General features: G+C 44.5%; 1 protein-coding gene across 1 annotated transcript in view; it reads left to right on the top strand.

Annotated features, from left to right (window-relative positions):
• Window positions 1–2,660: 2,660 nt before the first annotated feature.
• The window catches only part of Snx30 (sorting nexin family member 30), a 110,592-nt gene continuing 93,595 nt past the window's right edge, over window positions 2,661–19,657 (top strand). Inside the window, exon 1 of the mRNA XM_047524041.1 lies at window positions 2,661–3,057. Within this exon, the coding sequence (XP_047379997.1) occupies window positions 2,902–3,057 (156 nt within the window). The 5' untranslated portion in view covers window positions 2,661–2,901. The remainder of the gene's footprint in view (window positions 3,058–19,657) is intronic.

Genomic DNA, 19,657 nt, shown 5'->3' with positions numbered 1-19,657 from the left:
GAGCTCAGCTTGAGAAATCCAAACTTCTGTTCCTAAATTCCAACCAACGCCACGGCCTTTTGCTCTGATACAGAAACTTCACATGCTTCCTCCTCTCCACCATGTTGTTTTAAAAACTTCTAATGGAGGCAGAGTAACACGCTTTGGGACACTTTTTGTTATTTCAGTGACAATTTCCCACCACAAGAAACTTTGAATGCAACAGGAAATGGAGAATATGAAAAGGCAGGCCTGGGCTAAATTTGAATGGTGGAAACTTTCTACCAAAATATTTTCCACAGAAATTCACTTTCTTTAGTTTTGATGACTACCCACTGGATCATTGTGGCCAGATGCCACTGACCAGCCAGGAAATTGGAAAATAAATAAAGAAACTAAGAAACTGTTTCATATGGTCTTTTAGGAACTGTTTTGTTTTGTTTTTTCAAGTGGGACCATAGAAAAGAAGTATCCTGACCCAAACTGATCATACAGAGTTTGGAGTATAGTATACTTAATTACAAAACTCTATGACTGTTATAAGACTAGTAGGGAAAACTTTCGGGAAAGGAAGGGACACTTGGAGGACAGGGTGGAGGGCTGAGGGCACACTTCCCGCAGTGCTGACGGCAGCATGTGCACATGGGTGAGGACGGAGTCGCCTGCCTCCCCTCCCCATAGTCCCAGATGTGAAACACCTATAAAATTTAAATATTGTATGCAGTATAATTATATAATACATAATAAAATTATATATAATATTGCTACAAATATATTAGTATATAAGCTCTAGATTAATATTTCCAATCTATGTTAATTTCATGGAAATATTTGAAGAATTGAAAACTGAGGACTTATTGGGTTAGAATTTGCAGAGTCTCTATTCCAGGTCAGCCTCTTCCTACGACCATGACACAGTGAGCCCTATTTAACTCTCATAACCACCTTTGTAAGTATGACTGCCTGCTCTCCAACTTCCTCCTTTATAGGTTAGGAGACAGGTTTGTTGAGATTAATTTGTCGTGGTCATGCACTTGTAGTGATTAAGCAGAAATTCAAGTGTGGATCTCTTTTCACTTTCCCCTGTGGTCCTGACAAAGTTCTGTGGTTTTTTTTTTTTTTTTTTTTTTGGGTGCTGGGGATCGAACCCAGGGCCTTGTGCTTACAAGGCAAGTACTCTACCGACTGAGCTATCTCCCCAGCCCCTGTGGTCTTAATAAAATCAGATCTCTATTATATTAAGGTGGCCTGGTTGTTAAAATAAATAGCACCATTTGATGAGAAAAATCTGTTACATATCTCTAGAACACTCATTTCTAGTTATATGTATGCTATTTATTTTAATGGTAACTCAGAAGAACAGATACTAGGGTACGTAAGCAGCTTTTGAACATGAAAGTATTAAGTTTTACCCAATTCCAAGAGGAACAGACATTGGCATTCCTGTGAGGAGTGCAGCATTTAAAATTGTTGCCAGTTCCCTCCAAACTCCATTTACCCTAACCAAGGGAGACCCTTACAGGAGAACTAGAGATGACAGCTAGAGGACTCTGGGTCCAACCCTATGGGTTACACCAAAGGAAATAAGGGGAAGTCTTGGAAGCTAAGTGAGTTGCTGACTGATATTTTGGGTTCATTTCAACACTGCATTCTCCTCCACTTGTTTCCAGAGGAAACGGTATGGTAGAGACCTTAGTGAATCCCAACTTCAGATCTGTCACCACTTTGTCACAGGCAAACCCAAGAGTTTGGGGATGGGTGGGGGAAAATGTGTTTCCTAACACCAAACCATTATTTTGCTGGCGGGATGAATGGGTCTGTAATGACTTGGCCTTATGAACAGAAGCTCCAGAGACAGGTAAGGTGGAAAAAAAGGTGTGAATTTACACCCCAAAGAGGTGGAAGTAACGCCTGGACTATCTCCTCCTTGCCAACAAATAAAGTTCCAAAGGCCTGCAAAGGAAGCACAAATGCATGAAAAATAATTTGAACCTCACGGTTCTTGCAAAAGACCATTTGGTCCAAGTGTGAGTTTCAGGGCCATAAATCATTTGTAGCACACCCTTTTCGTTATTCAAGGATGCTCACTCTTCTGAGGTTCACTTTACATAAACCCCGCATAGCTCAGGAGCAAGGCGGCATGGGAATCTATCTCATCGTGACTTGGAAGAAACCCCACACTCCTTGAATTCCCTTCTAGGTTCCCAACGGATGTTCTCTACCTCCTTTGAGTCTCATTACCCTTTAGGCTACTCTATGATATACACTGTATTCTTCCTATATGGGGCTATTTCTGTGTGGGCCTTGGGGGCCAAAAGACCCTGACTCACTTGAGTGCCCCCAAAGCTCTTAACTCATAGAGTGGCTGCCGGTGGGCATATCAGTGGATGCGGGTGGAATGGAACAGGATCCTCCAACGTCTTCTTCCACCTCGGCTTTCCGTTAAACATTGCTCGGAAGCTGCGCGCAGCCTCCGCAAGGCCTGCCTCCCCTAGGCGAGGTCGGACACTCGGAGGACAGGGCAGAGGGCTGAGGGCGCACTTCCTGCCGCGCGCGGGCGAGGGCGGAGCTGCCCGCCTCCTCCCCGTTCCTCCCTCCGGCCTCCCCCGCCCTCGCTCTTCCCGCCCCTCTGGGGCGGCCGAGGCGCCGCGGGGGCGGGGCCGCGAGCGGGTGGGCGGCGTGGCGGTGCGGGCTGGGCGCCGGGGCCGAGGTGCTGGCGGACCCGCGGCGGGCTTGGGCGCGGAGCTGGGGCGCGGCGCGGAGAAGCCCAGCAGGCAGAGCGAGGAGTCCGCGAGCCGCGGCTCCCAGCAGGCCGGTGCAGGGCCTCGGTCCGAACGGGGTCTCGGCCGGGGGCGCTCGGAGAGACCACCGCAGCTGGCAGCGGGAGGAAGCGGCGGCGGCGCGTCCCGAGCGGTGCGCGCCATGGCGGGCGGGCCCCCCAAGGCCCTGCAGTCCTCGGGGCCCTACTCCCTGCGCGACATGCCGCACCCGCTGGCCGGCTCCAGCAGCGAGGAGGCCGTGGGCGGCGACAGCACGCCCAGCCCGGACCTGCTGATGGCCCGCAGCTTCGGTGACAAGGTAGGACGCGTGGGACTGAGGACTGGGAGCCTCGTTCCACCTCCCGGGGTCGGGGATGATAATTCCGGAGCCATGCTGGGCAGGGGCTGCGCCCACCCCGGCGCCCCTTCCCGGGGTACGGGCGTGCCCGGGCCCCCTGAACCCTCTGTCGCCCCCGTGGGGTCGCAGCTGCAGGGTAGAGCGGCTAGGAGAGGAGCTTCTCTGGCTCTGACTGGTTGAGCTCGGGTGACAGCTGGTGGGGAGGGGTCCTGCTTGCGTGTTGGGCGGGAGGCGTTCATGCAGTGCTTGGCGCCTGTGTCCTGGGATAAGGTCCCAAGTTCCTCCAGGTGCATCCCTGGAGGCTGAGCTGCTGAATAACTTGTAGCACCTCCAGTTTTCTGGGACTGCAAGAAAAAGCGAGAGTTAATGGCTTTCCGGGGTAGGACTGGGCAGCCTCGGTCTGGTGGCGAGAACTGTCTTCTTCCCCCGAGTCATGTGGGGAGTGATCTTTGTTTAGGTTTGCTGTTTGCCCTGAGGAGTCACCTGACTCAGACCCTAGCCGGCGGCGGGAGGAGAGTCTGTGGTTTTCTGTCTGGGGCTTCATTTACCTCCGACGGCCTACCGCACGGTTTAGGTTTGGCAGGGGCTGGTTTTGTGGTTGATGGAAAGAAAGCTCGCCCTTTGACCTTCTTTGTGCAGAGGGAGGCTCCTGATTTTCTTAGAGCCTCCTGCTGCTGTGAGAGACAGCAAAGTCCTTTGCGGGGAAGGGAGAAGAGATCTCCCCAGTCCCCAAAGCCATTTCAGCTGTTAACAGGACTTGAGCAGTGATTCTGTCAGTACCCCCGTTGGCTCTTGGTCATTAATTGCTGAAATTTGAATTGCTCCCAGCACTTGTGATCAGGATTTTCTCCTCCTAGTAAAATACTAAATGAATTTTTCCTTGTCCCAATATTAATGAAATCAGGAGACATAACTTTCTTTTCTCCTTAGATGGAGGGCATGTGGAACAGTAAAAATGAGTATGAGAAAATATAACTTGGTGACTTTACAGCTAGAAGGATCCTGAGCACTCAAAATAGTTAGGGACTTGATGTACGTTCCAGAGGTTTGTAAGGTATCAGGAAGAAGAAAACTTAGGCTAATGAAACCAGAGGGTTGGGTAGCTCAGGGTGGCTGTGTCTGTTGGTGTTTTTTTTCTCTTCATTTTATAGAAGATATATAGAGTATATGAACACTTAAATAGCTTGGAAATATCTGACATTCAAAAATAATATTTGACATTCAAAAACTAATTGCCAGGTAATCCCAGTGACTTGGGCGACTGAGGCAGAAGGATCTCAAGTTCAAAACCAGTCTCAGCAACAGTGAGCTGTTAAGCAACTCAGTGAGACCCTGCCTCTAAATAAAAAAATAGAAAAATAGGGCTGGGGATGTGGTTCAGTGGTTGAGTGCCCATGAGCTCAGGTCTGAATGGCCCAGTGTCCCCGCCAAAACAAAACAAAACAAAACCTAATTGTTGAATGACTAAATGAATACTGTGTTGTTTTCTTATGGACAGATAAATTGATCTTAAATGGACCTATGTAGGATTGGAACTGAGGAACTGAGGAAAACTGAAGGAAAACCTTCTGATTTCCTTCTCAGTTCTGTGTGGGATAGTGAATCAGTTATCTATTGCTGTGTAACAAGTCCCAAAATATAGTACCTGAAAATAGTGTGTGTGGGTCAGGAATCTGGGAACAGCTTTCCTGGGTGGTTCTCACTTAGGTCTTTCAGGAGGCTGCAGTGATTTGAAGGCTGCATTGGGGGAGGATCTGCTTCTAAGTTCACTCATGTGGCTTTTGGCAGGCTTTAGTTACTTGTGTAGGGCAATTTGACATGGCAGCTGGTTTCTCCCAGAGCCAGTGAGCCAATCTTATATAACTAGCCTCCACTGTGTTCTGTGGGTCACATCAACTAACACTGGTACAGTTGGGGGAGAGGGAGTGAATATCAGGAGGGGGACATCACTGGGGCCATCTTGGAGGTTATTTAAAATATTTGCTCAATGATCTGCTCTTGGGTGACTCCTGACTCAGAAGTGTGATCATTTCATTAGTAAGTTTTTGAAGGGTGAATGCCCTACACCATCAAGATCTGGCTGGTGGGTCAGGATTGAGGCCCAAGTCTGATTACGGATGGTTTCCTTCACAGGATCAGTCTTTGAAAGAGACAATCTTGAAGGCACTATTATTAATTATGGAACATTTAATAAGTCTTCTAACAGCTATGGGGAGCATCTAAATGACACCAGTCTCAAGGGCCTGCTTTATAGTAAGCCACTTTCCCTTAGAGGCTTAGCATTGTAATTTCTTTCTCTGACTGGGAGTAACATTTACCTTCAGTCCTGGCTACCCATGTGTTCTTGCAAATTTCTGTAGAGAGAAGCTCACAAGTGGCAGAGGTGAGTCAGAACAGTGGAAGGAAGCCTACTCTTTGCCCTGCTTTCTCTTGCTTAGGAAGCCTGGGGAGTCATCAGAGGGCGGGTGGGAAAGTCAAGTGCTATGGTCTTTGAAGTCTGTTTTCTTGCCTCTTTGGACATTGGGATTCTGATGACAAGGATTCGGGGTTGAGGAGTGAAGGTTTGACAGGCTGCCCTCAGTACATAGTTATTATGCAGAGGGAACTTGCTTCTGTGGCACAGGGTGGTGCCATGAAATAGGATAGCCTGGCCTCTTGGTCCAGCTGACACTCTGAATGGCCTCAGCAGTGCTCAAGGAGGGCAGAGACCAAATGTGGTGGATGCTTCATCCATAAAGTTCTCAAATCATTCAAACCATGGGTTGATGGGAGGAGTTCTTCATATCGCCCTAGGGTTGCTCAGACTAATTCTATGCCAGCTAACCCACGGGCCTTATATCATCACATCTCTCCTCTCCAACTAAAATTGTAAATAATTCACTTGACTTACTTGTCCTCTTTTTAACTTTCATCTATGAATTGCCCTGAGATGTTTCTGCTCTGACTCAGTCTCTGATTATATGTGCCTCCCAAAGGGAATACCTAACCCCTCTCAAGCCCTGCTCTGTGGCTAACACCTCTTCCCATATCCCTACCCTCTTTACTGAACTTGTCCTCCTACCTTCCTGCCCCTTTAGGTCCGCTAGATTTCCCTGAAGTCTTAGAAATGGAGACGTCTTTTCCTTCTATACTCCACTTTAATCAGGGGCAGGAGATCAACATTAGGGTCCTTTGTCTCCATCCTCCATTGCCTTTTTTAAACCAAGTTTAGGGTCTTTGAGGATCATGTCATTCTTTTTATTCATTCAGAAAATATGTGAGGGCCTCCTCTGAACTAGACCCTGTTCTAAGAACTTGAGATGAATAGACCAGCCAGGTCACCCTAAGCCTGCCCTCATGGGGGTACATTTTAGTGACTGTGTACAGTATTATGCAGTAAATGCAGTGGAAGAAAGAAGAAGTAGAACAGGGAGGGGTCTTCAGGACCACTGGCGGTGGGGAGGGGAATTCAGGTAGGCCTTACTGAGAACTGAGAGTGAGCAGACTTGAAGGAAATGAAGGCATCAGCAGTTGGGTGTCTGGAGAGGTGTCAGGTGGAGGGTAGCCGGAAGCAGAGGCCTGAGGTTGCAGACCTGGAGAGTCAGGGAGACCTGGAGGCCAGTGTGCCTGGGGCAGAGTGAGCAATGACCAGTCACAAGCTAAGGGAATAGAGGGATTAAATTGCATTTGCATTTGGCAGCACCCCCTGAGAATTTTGGCCTTGACTTTGAGTGTGATGGAGAGGGGCTTTACAGGGTCTTGGGCAGGAGGACGTGGCTGGACTCACATACTGAAAGGAGCACACCGGCTGTGGAATTGGGAATACCTTGTTGCAGAATTAGGACTCTTTTAAAGGTCAGAAACCAAAAGCAAACTGACGGATGGGGGATGAGGTGGGGGGGTCTACTGGTTTCTCCTGTATTGGCAACCACCGCCCCAGCTCCCTGCAAGCTAGCGAAGGGATATGTTCCACAGACAAGCTTCACGGCTCCCGCAGAGAGCTCCTCTCTCCTGATGGTTCCAGGGGAAGCGCTGGGCTAGTGTCTCCTTGGCTAAAATTGGGTCAGGTGCCTAAACCTGTCTTTGTGACTCTAATTGCTCAGACCTGATCTGAGTTCTTTAACTTTGAATGAGGAAAGTGATTTTTTTCCCCCTACAATAGTGAAATATACAAGTGAAGCATTTAAAAATGTGCCTGGATATTTTAAAGAATAAAATATATTGGTACAGTTTGAAAAATAATAAAGTGATTATCCATATTAAGACATAGACCATTGCAAATATTTTGGAAGCCCCTCTGTGCTTAGGAAGGAAGGAGACGGTTTCCAGAGTAAAATCAGGGTGGGGGTCTAGCTCAGCTGTAGCGTACTTGCTGAGCATGTGTGAGGTCCTGGGTTTGATTCCCCAGCACCAAAGAGCAACAACAACAAAAACCCCAAAGTAAAATCAGGGTCTGTCTGTTACTAGGAGGAGGAGGAGTGCATGTGGGACAAGCAGGAAACAAAAAATGTTCATTGCTACCTTTTTCTTCCCTGTAAATTTCCTTTTATTATTTTTACGCTGTGCTGGGGATTGAGCCTAGGGTCTTGTTGGTGCCAGGCAAGTGCTTTACTACTGAGCTACATCCCTAGCCCATTACCTGTCATTTTTCTCACTTCATTACTGTTCACTCTCATTCATTAAAATCTTTAGACCCCAACTTGTTGTCTCTTCAAATCATGTCCTCATCTTAGAGGACTTCACCATTTACAGGACTGATCTGTCCAAGTCTCCAAAACTATCAGTTTCTTACTGTGTTTATCTCCAATCACCTTCACCATTTTGTAGTTCATCTGCCCTCTCTCTGGCCACACCCTTGTTTATAATATAATATAATATAATATAATATAATATAATATAATATAATATAATATAACTTTTATTATATTATAATTTAATTTATATATTTGATTTATTATATTATAATATAATATAAATTTATATTATAATATCTAGAACTGGTCCAGCTCTGAAATAATGCCATTAGATATATTTAAAAATTTATTGTGTGTATTTTAGGCATATAAAGTGATGTTATGGGATACATATAGATAGTAAAAAGGCTACAGTATTGAAGCAAATTAGCATATCTTATTTCACATAGTTACTTATTTGTGTATGTGGGTGTGTGTGGAGGGGCAAGAGCAGCTAAACCTACTCATTTAGCATGAATTCCAGATACAGTATAATTTTTTTTTACCTGAAATCCATACAGTGAGCATTAGATTTCTACGTGTGTTCATCCCTGGTATCTGCTACTTTGTGTCCTCTGACCTCCATCTTCCTGTTTCCTCCCCACCTCTGGGAACCATTGTTTTGCCTTCTATTTCTGTATATTTGATCATTGTTTCTTAGATTCCACACATAAGTGAAATCATGCAACATTTGCTTTCTATTTCTGGCTGGCTTCACTTAGCCTAATGTCCTCCAGATTCATCCACATCATGGCAAGTGGTGAGGTGTTGTTCTTTTTTATGACTGGATAATATTCCATTGTGTATAGATACTGCAGTTTCTTTGTTCATCTGTCAGGGGATACTTAGTTTTTTTTTTAATATCTTGATTATTGTGAGTAATGCTGCAATGGATGTGGGAGTGTAGATATCTTTTTTTTTTTTGGTGGTGGGGATGGAACCCAGGGCCTTGTGCATGCTGGGCAGGCACTCCACCACTGAGCTATATCCCCAGCCCCAGTGTGGATGTCTTTATAAAGTGGTGGTTTCATTTGTTTGGGTATAGTATATACCCGGAAGAGGGATTGCTGGGTCATATGGTAATTCTATTTTGAATTTCCTTAGAAACCTCCATACTGTTTTCCATTATGACTATACCAGTCTTTATTCCTACTTAATGTACCATCACAGATAACATCTTGCCTTACCATCCTCTTTCTGGCCTCTGAAACAGTACTAACTGACTACACCTATCCTGACCTCTTGTTTTCCGTCACCTCCTTTAGATTCTGTGACCATCTCATCAGTTATTCCTGCCATTATTTTTTTTTTCCTAATTTTTTTTTTTTTGGTTCTTGATGGACCTTTATTTTAGTCATTTATTTATACGTGGTGCTGAGAATGAAGCCCAGTGCTTCACACATGCTAGTCAAGCGTTCCACCACTGAGCCACACCCCAGCCCCAGTCACTACTCCTTAATTGGTTCCCTTACCCTCCTCCTTTTATACCCCACCTGGAGCATTCCATTTTTTCCTGTCTTTCACCTTGAGCATTGCTTCCAGGGTCAGTTCACAGGTTCCAGCCACAGGGGCGGCGCTGATGCTGCGCCTGCCTTTCTTTCCACGGGAGGCCCGTGTGCACATGGCCAGCCCAGGCTTTCCTCTGCTCCTCACACCTTCCGCCTTCTGCTCTACCCTCCCCTTCTGCCAAGGCCTCACCTTCCGCCTTAGAGAAGAGGCCTCCAGAAAAGAACTTCTATTCAGTAGATTACAAGATAACCTGAATTCTTAACTGTCTTTTCTTTCTTTCCCCCGTTCCGATAGAAGAGATGTTAAGGCTGATCCTCGGTGTAGCCCACCCTTTCTAGCCACTTGGAGACCCTACCCTTAACACCTGAGTGGGCAGATTTCCTCTGTTATTGTTAGAATATGGTTTCTGGGACTGGGGTCGTGGCTCAGTGGTAGAGTGCTTGCCTGGCAAGTGTGAGGCACTGGGATCCATCCTCAGCACCGCATGTAAACAAGTGAATAATAATAAAAAGAATATAATATGGCTTCTGTGTCCTCCCCCAAAGGTTCATGTGTTGGGAACTTGGTCTCCTGGTGTTGGTAATGGGAGAACCTTTTAGAGGTGACTGAGTGGGAGATCCTTATGTCTTTGGGGGCATGACCCAAGAAGAGGTTGTGGGCCCCAGTGTTTCTTTCTGCTTCCTGACTCAAGATGTGACTTCTCACTCTTACTCGTACTTCTACTACCACCTCACTGTGAGTTCCTCACCAGAACAGAGCTGGTGCAGGTGCCGTGCCCTTGAACATGCAAGTCCTGAGCTAAATAAACCTTTTCTCCTTTTTTTGTGATGCTGGGTATTATATGGGCTAAGTATATGTTCTACCACTGAACTACACCCTAGCCTAAATCTTTTCTCTTTATAAAATGAATTGCCTCAGGCATTTCACTGTAGTAACTCAAAGCTGACATAATGCCCTCTCAACTGGCTCATTCCTGTCCATTATTAAACATCCTCAAAGTGAGTGTGAACAGAAGTACTGTGTAGCTCTTTTGCCCTACATCTCATTCCCAATTTTGTGATTTCTCTTCATACTCTTTGAAAGGAAGATTTGCTGTTTTCATTTCTACTTGCTAACCTTTGACTTACTGCTCAGCCTCCTGCCCTCTGGTTTTCAATTTTGCTCTTCAGGGACCTCCCTGACTCTTATGCCAAATTCAATAGGTGCTGCCCAGTTCTTATCTCACCTGGCTTCTTGGAAGGTAGCACTTGATCCTGTTAAAATACTTGCCACCCTTGACTTCCTGTTTTAGAGTATGTACTTTGGAGCCGGGTCGTCTGAATTTGAATCTCAGCTCCACCACTTATGAACTGGGCAACTGCAAATTGCTTAACCTCTCTGAACCTTAATTTCCTCATCTGTAAAAAGAGGGTCACAGAAGTACTCTATCACTGGACTGATCGGAAGATTAGTGAGTTCAGACAGTAGTGCTTGGTACATAATGAAGCTTTAATCAATGTAAGATGATGGTTATTATTCCCTGATATTGTATTCCAGATTTTCTTTTGACATTTTTTGTCTATTTGTCAATTTCCATGTCAGTCATGGTCCTATCAGGGAATAAAAAATGCTGGAGGTACTTTGCACTGAGAGAATATAGTGCAGGGAATTAATTACCTAGGTGATGGAAAACCTAAGATGCCAGGGGCAGGCGAGGAACCCAGAGAGCAGCAATGACAGGAAGCCACGGTCATCCTCAGGACCTGAGAAACCGTGAAGAAGGTGGAGTTAGCAGAAACCAGGACTAATGTGGGGGTTAGCCTGGAGGCGGGGCTCCTGCAAGAGCGGGAACCACAGAGGAAGGGGGTCCTGGAGGGGATGCCGCCTGGCCATGCACACTCACTGGAGAAGAGAGAAGGAGCTGGGCAGTGGGTAGGATGCCTGGCCCTTCTTGTCCTGCTGTCTGGTCTTTCAGATCTTTTAGATCACACTGTAGTCCTTCGTGGACCTGTGCCCCTAGGGGAGCCCATCACTCTTCCTGGGATTAGTTAGATGGGCTCTGGGGGAAAGGGCTCTTTCCCTGAGATCGTGAGCAGCTGTTTCCTGCGGTGGGGAACGTGCCTTCTGAGGATGAAGCCAGAGGGGGAAGTGGAACCAGGAGAGGAAGAGGGGCGAGAGCATGTGGATTCTGGGTCAGCCGTGCCTGAGGCAAGCCTGGCTTCCTGGTCATAGGAGGTAGTCAGTTCCCTTTTGTTGACACTAGTTTAAATTTGGTTTATTACTTAAGTAATAAGTTTGACCAGTACGTTGACCTTGAAATACGAAGTGAAAATTTAGTCTTTGGGAATGTTGAGGAGGAGGTGTTTAGTTCCTGTTGAGCAACCCTGTTATTGAGGTATCTGTCTTCAAATGAGTTCAGGTGGCAGAGGGGTCTTCGCCAGGTCGGTGCGGCTTGAGGAGGCGTTCAGATGTGAGGTGGGGTGAGCCCCACGCCAAGGGAGTAGCTTGAGCAGAGCTTCCAAGGTGGAGACGACGGTGCTGGCAGGAGGAGGGTTGGGTTGGGCCAAGTGTGGAGAGTGGTCTGAGGCGGGGACTGGTGAGGGAGCACCTGGGTAGACAGGTCAGGAGGGGACTGCAGGCTGCTCTGAGTGCTGTGATGCGGAGGTGAGCGTTTTTTCTAGGCGGTAGCCAGCCTGGGAGGGTCTTTGAGCAGGGAAACGTGTGATCAGTGCTTAGGATGGGAGAGACCGGCAGTGAAGAGGTGCGGTGGGAAGGGGTTGGTCTGGCTGAGGCTGGAGTTGTTGCTTGGGAGAAGGAAGATTAGGAAATGTAAAGATGACTAGTTTTGGTGTCCTGGGCACAACTGGTTCCTTGTCCAGGGGACTGATACACAGATTGGGAACAAGGGTGCAAGTGATGTGCACGGATGCCCATCGTGTGGTCTGACAAAGCCAGGAGCTCAGGACTGAGGTTGTCTGAAGCCCGCTGGAAGCCTGGTCCAACAAATCCTGTCTCAGGGAAGCTCTTTACTAAAGAGGCATGTAATCCCCATAGATCCAATCAGAGATGGGAGTGGAGGACGAAGTTGAGGCCAGAGTTTAGGCAGGGTGGATGCTGACGGTGCAAGGGAAGGTAGGGTGTGATAGCAGTTCGAGGACTGAGCTTCGGCGGTGGAGGCAAAGGGAGTATAAACATCAGCATGGCCAGGGCCAGATTCATGTGTGAGCAGTTGGCTTGTTTATTAGACATTAGAGGGATCATATGGTGTCTCAGGCCTGCCTTGCCCAGAATTCTTCATTTTGGCCACAACAGCAGGGGTCAGGAATTAATGCCAATGTGTGGATTTTTTTTTTTTTTTTGGGTGCTGGGGATCGAACCCAGGGCCTTGTGCTTGCAAGGCAAGCACTCTACCAACTGAGCTATCTCCCCAGCCCCCAATGTGTGGATTTTTGAGTGCAAGTGAGAGGAATATTGGGGAAAGGTGTTTCAGGGTTCCTGTTAGAGAAAAGCACAGAGGTCGGGAGAGCACGCTGCATGCTTGGTTGGCAGAGTGCAGGTACTTTTCAAAATCCCAGTCTCTTGAGCATCAGCTACATGCCTGGCTGAGGGTATAGAGAAAGATTTAAAAAAGTCTTTCCCTTGAGAGGTTCATGGTCCAGTGAAGAAGAGAGAGACACATGAACATATTTACTAACTCTATGACCTTTGACTCTACTTATTTATTTTTTAATGTTTTCGTTGCAGGTGGACACAATACCTTTATTTTTATGTGGTGCTGAGATCAAATCCAGGGCCTCATACATGCTAGGCAAGTGCTCTACCACTGAGCCACAACCCCAGCCCATCTTGACCTTTTAGTGCTTTCATTTCCCCAGCTGAATTTTGGAATGTCTTAAAGGGATATTTTGAAACTTAAATGAGTGTTTTTAATGGTGTTTTCACTACAGGTTGAGCATCCCTAATCCAAAAATCTGAAATCCACAATGCTCCAAAAACTAAAATGTTCCGAAGTCTGAAACTTTAGCAATTTCAGATTTCGGAGCATTTCAGGTTTTGGATTTTTGGATTGGGGATGTTCAGTAAGTATGCTATATGTAAATATTCCAAAATCTGAAGCTTTTGGTCCCGAGCATCTTGGATAAGAAGCACTCAGCCTAGGTGTTGTTGCCAGTGCTAGATGGTGGTGTTTTTGTAGAAGTAGACCCTGAGAACCGATGCAATTGCTGACCATTTATTTGAGGGGCAAAAGAAACAGCATTAGAAGAGCAGGGAAGTGACACAGGGAGGGGATGTAAATCACCAAAGGGTATGTAACCAAGCCAGTCTCCACTGAGCATGGCCTGGTCATTAATCAGCAGGGAGCCTCTCCGGGGTCAGGGAGCTAGGGGTCTTCCCACCAAAACTCTCAATGGCCATTGGTTGAAGGCTGCTTGGGTGGGCTATTTGGGTATTAATTCCCAAGCACTTTCCAACCTGCCCAGTGGTGGGCAAAGCAGGTTCAGTAGCCAGGGGAAGCAGTTAGGCTGAGAAATGCATGTGCTGGAGCTTGGGAGTCAGGTCAGTGGGTGCTGACGTCGTCGAGACAAGGGGCTATTCAGGTGGGGCCCGAACAGCATCTGTTACAGTAATTACGAAAGTGATGTACAGGGAATAAAGCAAGGGTGACCTTGCTGAGGAAGGTAGTAGCTTTTTCAAAGAAGATAATGTTTACGCTGGAGAATAAAGTAGATAGTTTACAAATGGAAAGAGACAGGTATAGCATCCAAGGCCCCCAGAACCCCTCAAAACTCAGAATGGGTCAACACTTAATAGTGTCCAGTGATGCATGTGGTGTGCCGGGGTGGGGGGGGGGTCAGAAAGTGATGCCTGGAGAGATAGAAAATGGGCAGATTGTGCTCTGTAGTGGCCATCAGGGGAGGCTTTAGCTTGAGCAATTGGGAGAATGGCCAGGTGTCATGCAGGGCAAGAGCAGGCCCTGTTTGTGGTTTTAGGAGAGGTTACTGTGATCAAGTCCCTAGCATGGATTGGGTGTATAGAGCCAGGAGGTTGGGAGTCCAGGGAGGAGGCTGTTGCACCAGGAGGTTGTGGGAGGGCCTAGCCTGGGGAGTGTATTGGTCAGTTTTGTTTGTACAAGATAGATAACCAACTTGCATTAACTTGAACAAAAAGCTGAACCTACTGACAGGATCATTTAACCATAGGAATGAGTGGAACTTCTGAATGCCACCCAGGATCCGTTGTATTGTCTCAGACCAGTTTGGTCCATGTCAGGAAACGGAAACTGGCAGGCATCTTACATTCCTCACATTATACAGCTCTGCCTCCAGAGAGAGCATAAGCTGCTCTCTTCCCAGGGTCTTGGACTTGGAAATGCCCATCCTCAGACCAATCATTTGGACCTTGAGAGTTGGGTAATGTGATTGGTTCAACTTGACTCAGGAATTCAACCTGGGCCAATCAACTGTGGCTGAGGGAGGAGTCTAAAGATGAATGGCAGCCCTATTCCTGCTACAGGGTCCCAAAGGCAGCCATGAGGCGTGCTGGACAAATAGCAAAAGATCTGTACAGGGGAGACTCTGGACACTGGCATTGGTGACTGGCTAAATGATGATGGCAAGACTAAAACAGGAATTTGAGAAGTGGATCAAAAATAAAACTATGTTTTCTAAGACATATATGTTTCTTTTTTAAAAAAAGAAATATAATTTACATGCCGTAACACTTTTTTTTTTTTTTTTTTGCAATGGAGTCTCATGGTGGCCAGGCTAACCTTGGATTCTTGGGCTCAAGTGATCCTGAGTAGTTGGAACTACAGACCCCCACCACAATGCCCAACCACACACACACACACAAAAATTCACCTTTTTAAAGCATACAACTTAGTGGCTTTTAGTATATTCATGAGACACCCTGTATCTGTTAGCAGACACTGTTTCCCTTACTCCCAACCCCTGACAACTACCAATTGGCTTGCTTTCTCTCTGGATTTGCCTATATTGGACATTTTGTATAAATAGAATCATAGCAATAGGTGGTCTCTGGGTCTAGCTTCTTTTGCTCTGGCTAATGGTTTAAAGGTTCATCCATGTTGTAGTATATATCAGTACTCAATTCTGTTTTCTCTCAGCTTTATTGAACCACAATTGATAAAAAATGTATATATTTAAGATGTACAGTGCAGTGTTTTAAGATATTTTTGTTATGAAGTGATTATCATAATTAAGCATGTCCATCACCTCATATAATTACGTTGATGAGAACACTTGAGATCTCCCTTAGCAAATATAAAATAGATTATTATTAATTGCAGTCACCATGTTGTATATTAAGTCTCCAGAATTTATCATATAACAGAAAGTTTCTACCCTTTGACCTCTCTCCCCTTTCTCCCTACCCACCAGCATTACTATTCTTTTTATGAGTACTGTTCCATTTTATGGATGAACCATATTTTGTTTATCCATATATCAGTTGATGGACATTAGGCGTATATGTACTTTTTTTGGGAAAAGATACTAACTGTATTCTATATAATTTTATATAATAATTTTGACATTTGAAATTAATGGCAATTTTAACCATTTATTTTAAATGACTGTACAGTGTCCTTTTTTTAATCAGCTTAACCATTTTTTTAAATACCTTTATTTTATGTATTTATTTATTTTTATGTGGTGTTGAGGATCGAACCCAGTGCCTCACACATCCTAGGTAAGAGCTCTACCACAGAACCACAACCCCAGCACCAGCTTACCCATTCCTAAGTGTGCAGTTCAGTAGTAGTGTTAAGTGTATTCACATTGTTGAGCAGTAGTTTTCTAGAACTTTTTCACCTTGCAAAACTGAAACTGTATACCTGTTACCTGACAACTCTCCTATCTGTCCTTGCCTTAGGATTTTCTTTTTTGTGAAGGATGAATAATATTCCATGTGTATATATGCCACATGTTTTCCATTCATCCAGTGGACACTATGTTGCTTTTGCCTCTTGGCTGTTGTAAAAAATGCTACAATGAGCATGACTGTGCAGATGTCTCTTTGAGACCCTGTTTTTAAATCTTTAGGATTAGTGAATCATATGGTGATTCTATTTTTGATTTTCAAGAAACCTTCATTTTGTTTTCCAAAGTACTAGTACTATCTTACAATCCCATCAACAATGTACAAGGGTTTCGATTTCTTCACATCCTTGTCAAGGCTTATTCTTTTCTTTTTTTTTTTTTTTGGTACCAGGGATTAAAACCAGGGACACTTAACCACTAAGTCACATCCCCAATCCTTTTTTGTATTTTATTTAGAAACAGGGCCTCGCTGAGTTGCTGAGGCTGACTTTGAACTCCTAATCCTCCTGTCTCAGCCTCCTGAGGTGCTGGGATTATAGGTGTGTGCCACCATGCCTGACTTGTTTATGTTTGTTTAATGGTTGTCATCATAGTGAGTGTGAGGTTATATCTTCTTGTGGGTTTGATTTGCATTTATCAGATGATGTTTGCTCTCTTTTCTTTCTTTCTTTCTTTTTTTTTTTTTTTTTGCGGTGCTGGGGATTGAACCCAGGGCCTTGTGCTTGCAAGGCAAGCACTCTACCAACTGAGCTATATCCCCTGCTCTTTTCTTTTTTGAGTCACGGTCTTGCTATGTTGTCTAGGCTGGCCACCATCCTCCTGCCTCAGCCTGGGGAGTAGCTGGGATTGTAGGTGTATGCCACTGTGCCAGGCTGTTTTGTATCTTTTCATATGCCTCTTGGACATTGTATCTCTTTTTTGGAAATGTATCTGTTCAAGTCCTTTGTCCATTTTAAAATTAGGTTATTTGATATTTTTGTTGTTGAGTTATGGGAGTATGTATATTCTAGATATTAATCCCTTATTAGACATGTGGTTTGCAAATATGGTGTCCCATTCTGCAGTTTACCTTTTTATTCTGTTGATTGTGTTCTTTGCACAAAAACTTTTATGGTTTTTTTTTTTTTTTTTTTTTTTTTTTTTTTTTTTTCCTTTTGGTGTCATGCCTAGTAAATCATTGCCAGGTCCAATGCCATGAAGCCCTTCTCCTGTTTTCTTCTAGGACTTCATAGTTTGAGTCCTGTGTTTAGGTCTTTTATGCATTTTGAGTTAATGTTTTTGTGTCTGATGTAAGATAAGGATACAACTTCATTCTTTTACATGTAAATATTGAGTTTTCTCAACACTTGTTGAAAAGATTCTTTTTCCCCATACAAGGAAATTAATTTCATTCATTTCTTTCTTTTTTCCCCACATTTTTATTGGTGCATTATAATTTACAGAATGATGGGATTTATTACATATCCCAATACAACAATGTAATTTGGCTAGTATCATTCCCCAGCACCCCCCCATCCCTCATTCCTTTCCTCTGCTGATCTCCCTTTGATTTTCTTGAGATCTTCCCCACCTTTTTTCCCTCTAGCTTCCACATATGAGAAAAAGCATATGACCCTTGACCTTCTGAGTTTTGCTTATTTTGCTTTACATGATGGTTTCTAGTTTTATCTGCTTTCCTGCAAATGACATAATTTCATTTTTCTTTATGTCCAAATAAAACTCTATTGTGTGTACATACATTTTCTTTATCCATTCGTCTGTTGATGGACGTCGAGACTGGTTCCACAGTTTGACTTTTGTGAATTGTGCTGCTATAAACATGGATTTGCTTGCATCACTGTGGTATGATGACTTTAAGCGGGATAAATACTGAGAAGTGGGATAGCTGGGTCATGTGGTGATTCCATGCCTAGTCTTTTGAGGAACCTCCATACTGATTTCCATAGTGGTTGTACTGATTTATAGTCTACCAACTGTGTATTTCTTTTTTTCTACATACTCTCAAATATTTATTATTTGCATTATTATTAGTACTCTTTATGGTACCAGGGATTGAACCCAGGGGCACTCAACCACTGAGCCACGCCCAGCCCTTTTAGTGTTTTATTTTGAGTCAGGGTCTTGCTAAGTTGCTTAGGGCTTCGCTAATTTGCTGAGGCTGGTTTTGAATTTGGGATCTTCCTGCCTCAGCCTCTTGATCTGCTGGGATTACAGGCTTTTGCCCTGGCGCCTGACTCTGTTTTTTGTATTCTTGATGACTGGCATTCTGACTGGTGTGAGATGAAATCTCAGTGTAGTTTTGACTTAAATTTCCCTAATTGCCAGTTGATGTTGAACATTTTTCCATATTTTTCTTACAGCTTATTCATTTCTTAATTTTATATGCTTATATATAAATATGTGTGTGTGTATATGCACATATCTACCCACCTTATTATAATACTGGAATTGCTGGATTAATTTATTCTACCAGAGTTTGAGTACCTTCTTTTACCTTGTAAGCATTATGTTCCTTGTGAATTAAATATCTCAATTCTGATAATGTCATTAGTCTGGCACAGGTTAGTTCTCAGATATTCCAGGTGTAAACAATATCTTGCCGTAATTAAAATAAAAGTGATTGTGGAGTAGCTGTTTCATTGCAGAGATAGAAGCTTACACCTGCAGGACTGTGCAGTTAGAACAGAGGTATGTTCCGAGGGGCTGGTTTTGTCATCTGCTGCCATCAGCCTATATGCCAGGAAAAAGCAATATAGCAACTTCTCTAAAGCACCTTTTCAAGCAGATCTTGTTATTTCATGCCTTTCATCAGCAATTATGAAGGGCACTTGAACTTTCATTCATTCCTCAGAGATTTCCGTGGGCCGTGACTGGGGATATGTACGTGCATAACCATGGCCTTACCTTGTAGGCACTCAAGGTCCAGGCAGGAAGTACAAGTGAAAACTGCCATTTAATATGATGTAGGGGACATCTACAGAATGCCACAAAGGGGGGTGAGTGATTTTTTTTTTTTTTAATTAAAGAAATTCTAGGGTGAAGGAGGCCTTCGGTTACCTATTTCAGACAACAACTGCATTTTGTCTTTTAAATTTATGGTCAGTTTGGGGGTTTCAGTGAGAATTTGGACAATTACTTTTTGGCCTAATAATTATGAGAAATTCTTTCTTTTTAGCCCTTAGCCTTTTCTTATGTATATATTAATCTAGTTAATGTTCTTCATCACTGTGTTCAAGATTAACTGCATGGTTTGTGGGGACCCATTGCAAAATTAAAATGCATGGGCCCTTTTGAAAAAGTGTTAAGAGTTTCAAGATGGTGACAGCAAAGCCTTAAATCCTGTGTGGGATCCTTTTGAGTACTGGGTCTGCCCAGCTACAGAAGATTGTATGCATACAAAGCTGGCCTCCACTGTATCCTTGGAGGTACTGGTTTCCAGGTCCTTTAAGATCACCACTTAATCATGCTGGTGTTCTAGGTCTGTCCTCTCCCCCTTCTCTGAAGGTGTTTGGGAATGAG

Source organism: Sciurus carolinensis, chromosome 14 (genome assembly GCF_902686445.1).
Source record: "Sciurus carolinensis chromosome 14, mSciCar1.2, whole genome shotgun sequence".
NCBI lineage: Eukaryota > Metazoa > Chordata > Mammalia > Rodentia > Sciuridae > Sciurus > Sciurus carolinensis.
This window is presented reverse-complemented; position numbering and strand designations above follow the sequence as displayed.